This window comes from Diuraphis noxia, unplaced genomic scaffold (genome assembly GCF_037042655.1).
Source record: "Diuraphis noxia isolate RWA-SAM2 unplaced genomic scaffold, SU_Dnox_SAM2 contig0001, whole genome shotgun sequence".
Taxonomy (NCBI): Eukaryota; Metazoa; Arthropoda; class Insecta; order Hemiptera; family Aphididae; genus Diuraphis; species Diuraphis noxia.
The window spans coordinates 41,811,632-41,827,821 of NW_028301711.1; the positions used below are offsets into that span (position 1 = coordinate 41,811,632).

Here is a 16,190-nt window from a genome sequence, read left to right on the forward strand (position 1 = left end):
GGGACGCAATTAGTATTATACCTTTTTATACCTTTTTATTCAGGACGCAATTCGTACGCACCGGTTTTGGATGCCTAGACCACAGAATAGATGAAATTATTATTAAATTATTTCATCTATTCTGTGATATTATCGTAAAGATATCTCATATCTATGTTACAACCATGTACAAATTTCTATAATTATTATTTATCAGATATTGCGATTAAACGGAAACTGGAGAATACGACAAAGAAAATCACAAGTATCTAATTACAATTGCTTACCTTGCTTGATCGTCTGAAGTCTGTACCTAAAATTGTATTACATCATTTCAGTTATTCGGAGATTATTATAAACAGAAATTGTATAAAATGAATAAGCGATCTTCTAAAATCACAATAAAACTTTTTGTTAAAGTTCAAGTTAACGAAAACAATGATCGAGAAATCTAGTCCATATAACGAATAGTCTTGTTCAAGCCTTCAAATGTATAGAACATCTCTATAAGTTATTTCATATTTAGTTATCAGTTAGTCCAATGTCAAAGTCAACAAAAGCTTTAAAATAACGAAAAAATCAAATATTTTCAAAAACATAAACCCCAGAAAGAGCATTTAATATAATAATTTAAAAATTGTTATTTTTATTTAAGTAATCAGTAATTATTGTAATAAAAATGTATATTGTAAAGTTTATAAGGTATTGAAAATTATTTTACCGTTACCCGTGACATCTTGTGAAGCTGAGGCCTGAGAGGTAATTTCCAACATTAAAAATAATCAAACATTACGAACTCAATAGCAGAGAATACACTAAATGGATTAGTAGCATTGAATATTCAAACCGAAATTAAAGTTAACAAAGATAACGTCATAGAAGATTTAACTCAGAGAAAAACACTATTAGATTATTAGATATTTTAAATTTAATTTTGTATTATTTTACCATGTTGTTCTTATATTATTATGTATAATAATTTTTCGCCGTGCAAGATCAGCTTCCTCATTTTCGCCCAGTATAGCCCTCACCATCCTGTCAAATACCTGTCTGTGGGTCTCTGTTGCACCCTAGATTCCTTCTTGTCGTTACTTATCTAGAAGAAGCTCCGGCAGTGAACCTAAAATGATGTCTGGAACGCCGCTTTCATCGTCCGCAAGCATCTACATCTACACTATTGCGATGTTCAGTGCTCCTGCCTTATGATTACTTCCAGAGTCAAGCAGTCGACCTACCTCAACTCGTTAATACGCTGGTGTTCATTGACCAGCAGGTGAAATGAAAGCATCCTCCCCAAACCAAAAATGTCTGAAACGGTTCTGTAGCATTAGCCACTCTGATGCGTTCTTATTTGTTTGAGTAAGGGATAATCGGTTTTTACCTGTTTTAGACACCACTGAAATCCAGTGTATGGTAAATTGCTGTTGAATACTGACATAAGTAGTTTCCTCCTACAGGTTAACAGACTTTTGACATAGGGCATCAGTCTACTTATGACAGCGGTAGTCATTACATTCTTGAAATGCCATACAGTCACCGAAATCTGACTTCAAACATATAGATATTTGATATATAACTCAACTTAGATGTCCACCCATCGTAAATATCAGCATCCAGTACACTTATGTTTTGGTTGGAATAATCGCCTCGGGTTTATGTGGTGCTACCTGGAGTCTGTAGTAATGTAAAAATGAGGTGCGCTTAATATATAATACATATTAAATACATTTTTTTTTTTTAGTTCTGATTGATAGATAAACACGTTTTACTGAGTGTTCGCCTATGTTGTCACAACCTTGGAAAGATTCTTGACCTCACTAACTCTTTGAAAACTTCGTCAGGGATGTTATAATCGTTTATTTACTTCTCAGTACTCTAGTCACCTTTAACAACAGCTCCTCCGACAAAAAAAAACCACATTTGGAATAGATACTAGTTGCTGAAGTACTGTATCGTCCGTCCACTATGCTTTCGAGTAACGAGGGAATAATATGGTCGTCGCTTTTACCATTTCACATCTTTTCTTCATAACATTCATGTATGGACATTACATTTGTCCTCACTGATAAACATAGCTTCCTTTAGGAATTGTCACGAACCTCCCTGCAGATTACCTACACTCCTCAGCTTTTTCATCTTTGTTGAATAGGCTATCCTCTCATCACCTATGATACCGTGAAAGACTACGAGTATCTCATGCAAAGTTTCACAGATAATCTTATGCAGATTGAGTATCTTATTGTAAGATCACCATTGAACACGATTCTAGATTAAAAAGTTGGCACGCATAGGAAAGTCATTCACACTGACTAAACAACAAAAAATAAACAGTTAACAAAATTGTATAGCTGATTGATTTCAGTAAAATGTTTTTAATACTAAACTTTAAATATAAATCCGTACAATTTAGTTTTAGTTAAATATACACTATAGGTACCCATCAACATTTATTTTATTCAATGCAATTTCTAATTTTTTTATTATTTCCTTTCCATCATAATTACATATTTAAACAATGCAATTAAAAATGTTAAAAATCTAGCAATATTAATATCATTAATTGTAATATCATTACAAAAATTAAAATCATAAAAATAAACGGTTGACGTTAGTAGATTAAACTGATTATAATCAATAATAGTACCTAATATTAAGAGACGGGTGGTGATTATCTAATGGTCATAGTGGGTCAGATCCTTAAAGACATTAAGGTGAAGTTAGATAAGACTAGAAGTAAAGTTGCATTACTTTCATCAAGAACATTCGTTGAGCTGATTAATGTTAAAATAAGATTCTCTATCTTAGTACTAGTATGGGAATTTTACGCACAATCAATTTTCGATTTTGGTTTTTGATGAAACTAAAACAAATTACCATACATTACATGAAATTTTCACCAAATGTTTATATAAGTATATTCTATCCACCATGCAATTTTCAAAAATTTTGACTGAAGTTGAAGAGTTGAACTATTCATAGGTAAATGCAATTTTCGTTCATTATTAAAAATTCATAAAAAATTTTCTTTTTAACACCAAAGATTTGAAAATTTAATACAAGATTCCTTATAAGTTGTCAATCATTATCACAAAAAAAAAATATCCAACGAAAATTCAAATTAAATTTTTATGAGCAATTTAAATTTAAATTTTTACAACATTGGATCACTGGATTTCACATTTAGCAATTTTTTTATTTTGGTGTAGGTTACTCTAAAACAAATGACCGAAGATACTTGAAATTTTCACTGAATGTTTATATAGGCATTTTCCATATTTGACACAATTTTCAAAATATTTAGATTTGTTTTGAGTTGTAACTGAGATTTAAATTTTTTAACGTTTTTAGTTTTTTTTTTCTATGAAATATATAGATAACAATTTATTTGTTGGGTAGAAAAGCTTGAAAAATAAAATATATATATACATATATATATATATATATAGTCACAACTTTTTTTTTAAAAGCATTCAAAGTTTAAATTTTGACAACATACATAAAAATCATAAAAATTCGCAAATTATTTTATGCTAGAAATTCATAAAAAAAATTGACAATTTTCAATTGTTAATTAAAGTAATATTATAAAATATTTATATTATAAAAATATAAGATAAATTATTAATCTTTTGAAAAAAAACTTTTTGACATACCAAACATAATATTTTTTACTATTAGTATCGACCTACATAAAACAGCATTAAAAAAAAAATTAATACCTTTGAAGCAACCAGTAATCACGATATGTCTTCTTTTTCTTTTTAACATATTTAAGCAACAGCAACTCGTATACCTAATAATTGTCGATATTTTTCATTTGATATATAAACTGTATTTTTCGAATTTTCCGACTTTTACTGAATTCGGTATAGAAACATTCATACATTTATATGATATATCTCATCACGACAACACTACAAACACATGCAATAAGATGATCGTCATGATAAGCAATAATCATTTATTTCACTAATGTGAAGTTTTGTATCAATTATATACTTTTACTGCTCGAGGTTAGTTACTCTATAGAATATCTAGTTATTGTATATATTTTATACTTTTCCTGCTCATTTTTGGCATTCTATAGAATACCTAGGATTTCTATACAGTGTGATTCTTTTATCAAACAACACTCATTATTTAAAAAAGTATTGACTTTTTTCAAAATATTTTTTTACATAGTTTCAAGTTATTAAAAACCAACGTTTTTATTAAAAATTATATTTTTAAATATTTTTTATCCTTATCATTTTTTAAGTTTTTTACTTTTTTGAATGACAACATAGAGTTTTAATTTCATATTCCAAAGCAGAATATTTTTCTAAGTATTTTGATTCATAAAAATTGAATTTAGGGCTAGTAATTATTGAGTTATAATTATTTAAAGTTTAGATTGACAGAGTGGAGTGGTACAGGGTTACCCCGCAAAATGTTTGTCAACTACTCCGCTTGTCTAAACTTTAAATACTTATAACTAATATAACTCATAAGCTATTCGTCCTAAATTCGATTTTTGAGTGATAAATCAATCACACCCTGTATAATACCGGATTCAACACTGCCGGTAATAGATATTATATTGATAACAACATAAATATAATTCATTAATGACAAAAATAAAGCTCAATACAAAAAATAAATTAAAGATAAAGTAGTAATAAACACCAAGTTTAATCTTAACTTATTATATAAATCATAAACATAAATTAATTATTCACAGAAAAAAAAAATGAATGCATGGTATATTCTGGAGAAGTAAAAAATATAGTTCTGTTTTAATAAGAAAATATCAATTTAAAAATAATAAATTAGTTAGTTGATGTTTCTCCACCAATTGCCACAGATGTATTTGAACCAGACCTTCTTTTCTTCTTAGGTGGTTGCTCTTCAACTTCATTAGGTCTTTTGTTACAAATGATTTCTTCATCGCTTTCCTATATCAATAATACAGCAACATTCAAAATACAGTCCTTCATTAATTACTCAAATTTATTTCTACTTACATCTGAATTATTTTGTTTGCTAAGCATATCCTGAACTTTTTGTACATTGAGCCTGAAGTCACGGGTAGCAGTTAGTTTGAGATTATTTAACAAGCTCTGATCCTGTTTATTCAACATAGTTTAACAACTCATTTTATTATTATATTTATGTAATATAATCAAAACTACTGACTAGAAAATAGTAATAACGATAAAAGATCAGTAAAATAATAACCTTGCATTTTTTCCCCAATTTAGTAATTAGGTTCACAAATAGTTCCAATTCAGTGACCACTCTGGGAATATAAGATGCTTGACGACGAGTTTGATTTTTTAATTGAACAGACTTTTTCTCCTTATCTGTCAATGGTCTATCATACTGAAATATAAATTAGTAATTAATTTTTAACATTGTTGATGAAATATAGATCAATTAAAGGTTTTTTACTTCTATGAACATGATAAACTTAGAAACATTTGGCGACAGTTGATCATTGACAATTTCGGACAATTTTCCCAATCTACAAAAGCAATTTTAACATTATCACTCTGTCAAAAATTTTAAAAACAAGAGTCTACTCAACAAAGCTTGCTTGTAAACCGGTTCATGTATGGTGGAACGTGACAGAAAATGTTTGGTAACCACATTTATGGTCTTATAGACTTGATACAATAAATTGAAAACAGACTCTGTACATTGGCCTAATGGGATAACTGATCTCGTAAATGAAGTTACAGACAACACCACTAAAACAATACGATGACAGATGGCTTTTTCTCGTGATTTCAGTCGGTCTTGACAAATAATCTTAATTTTTCTTTGTGATGCATTCAGCTCAGCCTTGATTCGAGATAAGCATTGCATGACATAGTTTAACTCATTACACAGGCTTTGACACAAGACAGGACATATCATTGCTCTGTTCCAAGTTGTTATTAATTTCAATGGCCGCATTTGTGACTGGTTGGATTTATGGGACTATTGAAACATGACAAATCAAAACACTTGGTTAACAATAAACATTCCATAATCAACTAAAAATAAAAGCCTTTTGATAATAATATTCTTTTAAAAAATAAACTCAAATGAGTTTATTTAATAACTCAAAAGATAATATTATATATTTTTTTTATAGGAATCATGTTTAATAATATGGTTTTTAATTTTTATGATTTTAAACATTTTTCAGATAAGAACAAAAATAATATTATTTTTAGTAAGATGTTAAGGTAAGTTAATACACTACTTCTTTCACATATTATATTATGCAAAAAGGTATGTGTAATTTTATCTTTAGGCTTTGTTATTATTACTTTACCCTATATTTAATTTGGTATAATAACATTCACTTTTATGGAGTGAATACAAATTTCTTAACTTCTCTTGCAGTCAACCAATATTACTAAATTAAATGCTTTTTACTATCTTCAAACAAATTACTCACTTTACTTATTCGACCAAATGAATGGCACAAATTTTTGATTGTAGTAGCTAACATTATAGGGTCTTCTTGGTTCGCTGAATGCATCTCTAGCATGAGAGTTAAGAATTCTTTGGAGTTGTTTGAATTAGAAAATGAATACTTTTCAGCAACCATAGATAGCCAAGTTAATATCTATAAAGAAAATATGTTAAATTATCATTTAATTACATAAATATTAATTATAATTACATTTTTGACTTTGGCATCCTTATTATTTTTGATGCCATGACATACAACAGACACACATCCAATTAGATGAGATTCAACTAGATCATACGTTTCTTTGTCATCATTATCTTCTAGTTGGTTACTAACGTCATCGATTTGATTCATTTGTAATATTTCATCCAAATATAATCTCATATTACGCAGCACACTGAATATTTCTTCTGATCCGTCATTTGAATCGTCTTTGTCTAATCATTAATAATATAATCAAAAATTATTTTAAAAAATATAAATATTGGCAATATTTGTATATCCACTTACTGGAGTCAGAGAAAAATTTACTCAAATTCTTATAATAAGAATTGACGAGTTTAATTGATTGTAAATAACAATCCAATCCCAATTCAAGAACCGTTTGACTGAATTTAATTTTTTCACGAACATCAAATAGAAAATAGTCGTAAAGCAATCTATCAACATAAGTTTGATAAATAATAAATACACGCACAAATAATATGATAGCTAAAACTCTTACTTTGTCAATTTACATATATTTTCGTACAAATTACGAGGTTTTATGTCACGCGAAAGCAAATTTTTCACTTCCAACAAATGTGTTTGTACCAGTTTTAACACAAATTCCCATAATCTTGCATTTTGTTTTAATGATACAACATTTATTTCAGATGCCCAATTGACATTTTTACTAAAAAATAAAATTTAAAACAATTACTAACCCGATAGAATATTTTGATTGAAAAATATGAAGTATATCTTACGTAAGTAAAGAAAGAAACTTGTACAGTAAATTAAATTCTAAGTGAATAGCAGGTTCAACAAATTTTGTTGTTGTTCCAGTTGTTTCAGTTTTATTTTTTTTATTTCCTTTATCCTTCTTCTTATTAGTTTTATCTGATGCCTAAAACAGCAAAACATGAATGACATTTTCTTCAAATGAGAAAAAAGAAAGTTACCATAATGGCTTCTAAAATATTATTGTATTTAGAAAATAATTTCTGTAGTTTTTCACAGCATTCTTTATCTTGGTCAGAACTACACCATGAATTTACAATATAAACCATAAATGCTTGGTAAACACACAAGACTTGTTTGGTAACATCCATATGTTCTTTTATATCACACATTATATCTAGTAAACAATCGTTTTCATTCTAAAATAAACAAATTAAACAATTTATAATATTTCATTCATACTAACAAAACACGAATATTACAGACCACTTTTATTTCATCTGTATTACATTCACTATAGAAATTCACTAGTTGACAGAGTAATTGTTTTAATTCCTCAATTTTTGCATACTCTATGTTATCATTAAGCTTCATATTTGTAACCAGTACATGTTGAGCTAGTAAAATCAACTCATCTAACGGTTCCTAAAAATAATGTATCATATAATTTAAGAACATAAGAAATTGTGATTAACTCACATGTATTACAGGCTTATTATCTTTTCCTATGACTATTGACTTGTCAAATTTTAATGATTTTTTGTTTTCTGCAACTACAAGTCTATTACACCATAAACTCATGTGGTCCAATAACAAACTATTGACGCAAACACACAATTCACTGTTGTGTGAAGTCACTCTAATCAATCCTCTATAAAGTGATTGTTTGATTTCTGATTTTTGGTAAAAACAAGTTTTAAGTGAGTCCAAAATTTCCAAACAAATTGTTTTATTGTTTTCTGAAGTATCTTCAGAATCAATAGCAGAATGAATGTCCACAGAATCACGATCAAGAACCATCTATAATCATTAATATTAAAAAAATAGGGTATATACTTCAACAATTTTCAAGTCCAACAAACCAGTATTTTTTTACAAAGCTTAAATGTAGATATGCTAAGAAAATAAGTATAGGGTTATATGGTTAAAAAATAGTAAATTAGTTATGAAAATAATGAAAATTCAAATTCCATTATTGAAAATGAAAGTAGGCTATCAAATTTAACTCAAAGCAATTTTTTATTTCACTGAATCAATTAATTTATTTTATAATATTTATGAAGTACTTTCAGTATATTCTTAAGCTACAACATTAAATATTTTGATTCTTTTACAGATTTTGTTATTATTTGTAATTCATAAGATGACTCATTTTTAAAAATATTAAAGAGTAAATACCAATGAAGAAAAGTTATTACTTCTTTTCAAAAATGTTTATGACTAACTGTAATAAACATTAATAGGTATTAATTTTTACAATTTATTATATCCAGATATACCCAATACAACTTTAAAAAAATAAATAAAAAGATATTGGAGCACGAATTAGTTGCACAAAAATTTAAACAATGTTTAACATATTACAAAAAAAGAAACCCAGTTCTTCATTTTAAGTTTTTGAGTTGAAGAATTAGTCTATTTATACAGTCTTATAACTTATTTATGTTGGTAGCTGAAAATAATTAAGATAATAAAAAATAAAGTAACTTTTAAGTTACCTGAGTAAATAATCCGGGCCATGAATCCTGGCTGTTTGTATTCTGACTTAAAGTAGTGAAACTGTCCAAATGAACACTACATAATATTTCAACGAATCCCAAAACTGCACTATGTCTTAACTGATATTCTCTATAATTATTAATGTACAAATTGAATTATTATATATTTTTTAGCTCTATTTATTTATTGATTTTATTTAGAGAGCACTTTTCCATATAATATTCTATAATAATTATCTTTATTCAGACAGTATTTCTAATTTATATAATATGAATATTAAAAATAGTTAGAATTACCTATATACATTACTACAAAACTATATTATATATAAACAAATTGTTTAAAAAAAACAAATTAATTAATATTTGAGAACAAAAAATAAACAATAAAAAAAATTGACCGATAAGATACACCAACAGTGTATTTATTATTAACAATAACAATAGTAATCTTTACTATGAAGAAAAACTCCAATTACAATACTCTTAACAATATAACACTCGTCACTATACTTGATTAAAAACCTTTTAACTCTTGTTGATATGAAAATCACAAAATGCAAAAGAAAAATTTAGCCAATAAATTTAAATTCCTTATTCTCTATTTTTAGTTTTATAGAAATGGATTTACAATTTATTGTATTTAATTAGTAAAGTACTAGATTAATTTTAATTTTTTTTTTTTTATGAATGCGCTTTTACCATAGTATAACGAAAAATGAAAAATTCATTTTCTACAAGACACAGAAAAGGAGCGAACATATTCAATTATTATAAACAATTTAAATAAAAAGTATCATAAAATGTTATTCTAGTATTGCTTTAAATTATGAGAATACAAAAGATATAGAATAGTATGTCTCAATTTAAGTATTAATTCACTTATAACAGAACAGATAAAACTCAAAGTACATATTCAATAGGTTAATAATAAATAATATATCATTTTTAAAATGTACATACTTTGATATGAGCTCTTTTCGTAATATCATGATAATATTATCGCGTAAAAATGTTGATGTCTTAAGCACAGGCATGACTGCACAAGTTACTTTATCAGTCATACCAATTGGAATTTCTTTGAACAACTTCAATATTTCAGTATTATTTTCAATAACATTTAATTTTTGGTTCTTACACAGCTTATGTAAACACTCTAAGACATAAAAGACAAACATAATTATTAATTTAAAAATATGTAGTGTGGAAAGTCAAATCATGTTTCCGAGTACCTAAATATTGATTAGACTCAGGGTTAGATGTAATAAAATTGGTCAATTTTCGTAAAACACTACCGGTGATAAATGATCGCTTTTGAACCAATGATACTATAATGAACAAACCAAGCTGATGAACTGTGTTTATGATCTCAGCGTTTTCTGTAATATAAAACAACCATGTTAAAACTGAATACATAGATAAACTAATTAAAATTAAGTAGGAAATAACTTACTTTTAAATACAGAGGAAGTAGTTCCAAGAAATGATAATCCCAAATTGACAAGACCTTTAAATATTTTTTCATAACTTGATATTCTAAATAAAAAAGCGGTTATTATTAAATTAAAAAAAAAAATTGTGATTTTTAAAACATACTCGCTTTTTATAAAGACTTGAAATTGTGTGTAAACATCATAAATATCTGTGTAATTGAGTTTTAACCAATATGAGCGTTGAGTATTTTCTACTTCTACTAATGACTGCACTACAAGTTTTTTTACCAAATCAATAACCTAAAACCAATGAAATATGTACAAATATGATTCATTTATCAAAGTGTAGAAGTATATAAATCTTCTTACATTAACTTCAAAAGGTGCACAGCAAGACATGGTTAGTAAAAATGATAACATGAATGGACCAAAAACCATGTTAGGAGCACCAATGCTATTTTTTATGTACTTAGTTATATCATTAACAAATGAAGAATGCACCTTAGCAAAGTCTTCTAAAAGAAATAATACTGTACTTTCAGCTTCTAAAAATTCTTTTTTCTCAGAGGTTTCTGAAAGTCCAATTTAATAATATTAAATGTAAATAATTGGAACTTAAAATTAATATATACATTTTATCATTGATGACAGTTAATACATATTAATATTACCTATTTCAAGTGCATAGTTTTCATCATTACTTTGATCTAAATGGTACTTATCGTCAAAATACTTTTGAAGTGTACAAAAAAGAGTTAAAAAATCTCCACTTGAACAAAAATGTAATATCTGTTGAAGAATAGGTGGGATTTCAAGAGGTTTCATTTGACCGAAGTAAGAGCATAATGTTTTGATCACTAGTTCATGTTCTTTCTCGGTTAATAGTGTTCCTCTATAATTAAATTGATCATAGTGGAATTAAAAATATGTCTAAAGTTGTTGCATGTGTATGTAAATTGAAAAATACCTAAACATCAGTGCAAGAGCTACTGAGATGTTGGGTTGAACTTTGAAACGACAAATGTCAGTAATGATCATTTCTTTGTAATCAGCACCTGTCATTTCTAATTCCTCAGTTCTTATTAGTTTGATTTCCGATACTATTTTTAAAATATGAGGAAACAATTCTTTCCAGCTGAAATAAAAATAACATGTCTTGCACAAAACAAAATTTCAATAATACAAGTATTATTACCTCTGAACACAGTTTTCATTTGATTCCTCTATGTCTTTTTTACACATATTTATAAATTTGATTAATTGCTTTGTAGATAGTTTGTTTAATTCTAATGATAAGCGACTGATCAAACATACTTTCATTTTTTCTGGTATTTCAGCATTATTAATCGCATTTAATACATATTCATAAACCTGTAATGAAAAATTGTTATATATGTACAAAATATGTAATATACCAATTCATAAACATAAAATGCTAAAATATTAATAGTTCAATATGCTATCTATAAGATGTCCAACTACTATCCAAAATACAGGGGCTCCCGCAGAGAGAGGCCAGTGGGTGCTACTGCACCCACTGAGATTTTTTAATAAACAAAAAAATTATTATGTTATATTGTAATATATTCAGACAAACACAAAGAGATAATTATCCAAGTAATAATATTAATGACATTTTTAGACAATCTTTATTTATTCCCTACTTAGATTCCATAATAATAAAAGTGATAGATTCTCTGATGAAAATTTAAAATCATTTTCATTATTTATGGATAAGATCTACAATGTTCAATATGAGGTTAAGCAGTTTGGCTCTAATTTACAATCACAAAAATAGATTTGACGATAAATTATTTTTTGAAAATCTAAAAATCGATGTTATGAATCATTTTGGACTAAATGTCAGACGTTTATAATTACTATTTAATTCATAATTCATATAATATTATTAATAATTTATAATAGGTTAGGTACCTATGCATTGTATTAGGTATAATTTATATTATTATACTTTTTTTGCATTAAATTTGTAGTTATGTTTATATAATAATGTAAATATATGTAAAATATATAACATGCATTTCAATTTGAACCCACTGAGCTGATTTCCCGTGGGCGCCCTTGCCAAAATATTATTTTTTCTATAGGTATATATAATGTATTATTAATGAAGATACCTATTATGATAGCCACATTAAAGGACAGATAAAGGTACATACGTTTTCAATGATTTTTTGGGAATCAGGTTTAACAGAAAGCCCAACTAAAATATACTCCAATACTTTGGGTCCATCTTCACGTTCAATCTTTTCATCTATTAATGAATGTATCTGTAACATATAAATCTAAAATTATATTTGATTATTAGATACAAAAAATAAGTAATAACATGGTGATAAAATAGTAGTTTAATATCATTTGTAATTTTTTTATTACATTTCAATATAGACATTCAGATTAAGATTAATTATTTTTAATATAAGTATTTAGGTATGCCATTTAGTGACTACAAAATCTAGTTTATATTATAATCATCATTTATAACTTATCATTAAATTAGATACCTACTATAATATTAAACAAAACTGCATAATATATCTCTAACAAAATAGATAATGTGGTATTTTAGACTATGAATTTAATGACAACAATTATTAATCAACAGAGTGGTAGAATAAAAACTATAAAGTTTACAAGGACTATCTGCAATATAAAATCAATAAATTTTAATAAACACCTATAAAATCATTCAATTTTTAAATACCTACTTATAAATATAAATAAAATGATTATAAATTTAAACAATTTTAGAAATTAAATTAAATTAAAATGCCAAGCTAAGCTAATATTAAAAATTAATGAATTTTAATCAGGTACTTACAAAGTTTTTTTTTCAGTTATTTTATATTCATTTTAAAATCAATAATACATCAACAAAACCCAAAGTAATTTAATGAATGTATATTTACAAGTTTCATGGATGTCGTAATCTTAATTACCAGTTGAGTTATTTACACAACATGCCGCTTGCTTGGTATATTATATTATTGTGTATAGATATAAAAAGATACGATCGACAAAAAATAAATAATATAAATAACTATAGGTACTAACGGTATCCAAGTCAAGCTCTCGGGTGACGAATGATTGAAACTGTTCAAAATCTTCGCTGCTGTTCAGTCTATTGTTGGCGAGTTCCACTAAGCTTTTAATTTTGTCACCGCTCATCTTTAAAGCTGCCAAACGACCAACTTTGACAAAGACGTGCGTGGGCAACGATGGCGACTGGACGTCTCGGAGGTTGGTTTTTAGCAATTTTTGGTCTATGCCGTAGAATATTGTATCGATATAATCTGTTGTTTTAGAAGTCAGCGTAGTTTTAAAAAAAACATTCGTGCGTACTAAAATAGTGAATATTACCAATACCAAATACTTAAAACAAATATTGAGTATTTAAATACCATTTACAGAACCTATTTGACATTACAGTAAAATAATATTTAACTACTAACAAAAAGAAAAATTGTACAAGTTGTTGTTATTACGTGTGTACAAATCGGAGGGAAATTTCGAATGATAAACAATATTGCGTTATCATAGATTATCTGCGTGTGCTATCATAAGCGGAGTTATCATTTGATAACCGACGTGTGATACTGGGTGTGGGTTCTAAAACCGCGGAAAAACGATGAATTGTTTTAAATCTACTAATTAAAACGAATATAATATAAATAGGTAGATAAATTAGACGATAATATCTGTCATACATGGTTAATAATACAATAGTACTAAGGTACATTAGTGCCTGGTGGTGAGATAGAATATACAAAATATGTTGCTTGCGGCCTTTCCTGGATAGGATACATATTGTAGATAAGTCGTAAAACCGTGACATCCCTGATGAAAGATTTTCACAAACAGAAAATTTGAATATTCATAAAACGACACATACCGTCCCAGGGCCTTAAAATGCATCAATTGCTTTGACATGTTCTATACACATATTTAAACCCTCAGATGACATTCTGTATAACTAGTATAACTAATAGGTATTACCTACTTTAAAGTTAAAACACATGATTATGTTGTTTAAAATAGCCAATAGGTAAGCTATTTATGAATAACTTTACTTTATACTATTTTTGTAAACATATCAATATTCAAATAATTGTTTTCCATAATATATACACCCAACAAAAACACTTCGTCGAACTCCGTGTAAAAAATAGCCATCTAAGTAAAAAAAAAAAATAGTCACTTATAAGACTATTAAGACTTGTGCATCATAAAGATGAAGTGGCGTACAAATGGGGGGGGGGTCGGGATAAATCCCCCCCAAGGCCAAAAAAAAAATATACAAAAATGTCTTGTGAATGTCATCATGTATATAAAATTAAGGATTTTGTAAGTTATAATGGAATCACAAAAATATTAATTTTTCGTCCGAGGAGGTAGAGATACAAATAAATGTTTATTATTTACATGAAAACTATTTTTGTGTAGATATTAAAATATTGTTTATCATTATTAGTAACTTGTCTCTGTGCTGCGCCCGTGTGTGTGTGTGTCTATTTTTGTAATGGTGTACCCGCATGGCGCATATGGCCTCGTCGAAATATTATTTTAATTTATAACTTTATCCCTTATCTTTTGTTTATTAATATATATATATATTATTATAATAATATACACGATTGTCCAAACGTCAGATGTTCAGTGTCGTAATCTAATTATTCAGTGTACCTTGTACCTACTCATGACAGTGTTTAGTGTACAGTCGTGAGTTCGTGACTCGTATTTCAAATTATATCAATATTATATATCAATTATTACAAAAATGAGTGTGAACTCTTTTAACAACAATGGTCTTTCGTCTTTGATAAAATATATTGCATTGGGTGGAGCTGGAGCACTCTGATAAACATGTATAAATAATATTATTTAATCCCCCCCATAAGACAATTGAATGTACAACACTGTAAAGATGTGTGAGGTACCTATCATGAATAAAATATGCTTGTGTAATTCAATTTTAAATAAATGTATTCTATCTCAAAAATTTGTTTACTTTAGAATTTATTTCGATAAATAAACATATCCATTCGCAACTATACAATTTAATAAATTTCCATTACAAATGCTACTTAATTTGTTTTGTAAAAAGGTCTTAATGGTATTAATTAATAATTTATAAATATAATTAATCCTCGCAAAGTAAGTAAACAAATCATTTAGATAGAATAAATTTATAATAAATTTAATTTACTTTTCATTTCTTAATGATATCACATTTTTATGATGCTCAACTGCCCAAGTCTCATAAGTTTTTACTTTTTTTTGACTTAGTAAGTTTCACACTGGGTTTCACACGGAGTTCGAGTCGAACTGTTCGACTAGTGTTTTTGTTGGAATATCAGTAGGTAGTTTTTTTATGAAATATTTTTATGTATTGGCATGTAATATGATTTACATGTTTTTATATTTTTATTTATTTATTATATTATTATGTTTATTCGATTATTTTTTTTGTTGCATTATTTTAATTGGTATAGGTAGCCAGGTAGGTACACATCTTTACCCACTCGAGGTCATAGTTTAAAATTTTAACTATTGTTAAAATAGTTAACAATTTCTAACACGTTGTATAAATTAGCGCGAAACGGGGAAAATAGTCAAATACACATCAATACATCATCAATGATTATTGCCAGA

General features: G+C 27.1%; 1 protein-coding gene across 1 annotated transcript; it reads right to left on the bottom strand.

Moving 5' to 3' along the window:
• Window positions 1–4,631: 4,631 nt before the first annotated feature.
• On the bottom strand, window positions 4,632–14,016 carry FANCI (Fanconi anemia complementation group I). Its single transcript, XM_089216980.1, has 24 exons — window positions 13,593–14,016; window positions 12,698–12,808; window positions 11,713–11,888; window positions 11,485–11,652; window positions 11,189–11,409; window positions 10,887–11,089; window positions 10,681–10,817; window positions 10,538–10,620; window positions 10,317–10,463; window positions 10,048–10,240; window positions 9,085–9,214; window positions 8,066–8,386; window positions 7,853–8,011; window positions 7,588–7,785; window positions 7,393–7,532; window positions 7,149–7,319; window positions 6,935–7,083; window positions 6,635–6,861; window positions 6,407–6,577; window positions 5,546–5,940; window positions 5,410–5,482; window positions 5,197–5,340; window positions 4,983–5,084; window positions 4,632–4,913 (listed from the first exon to the last, which is right to left on the bottom strand). Exons 1-24 carry the CDS (start codon window positions 13,704–13,706, stop codon window positions 4,788–4,790), a joined length of 4,059 nt encoding a protein of 1,352 aa, XP_089073106.1. The 5' UTR covers window positions 13,707–14,016; the 3' UTR covers window positions 4,632–4,787.
• Window positions 14,017–16,190: the final 2,174 nt, after the last annotated feature.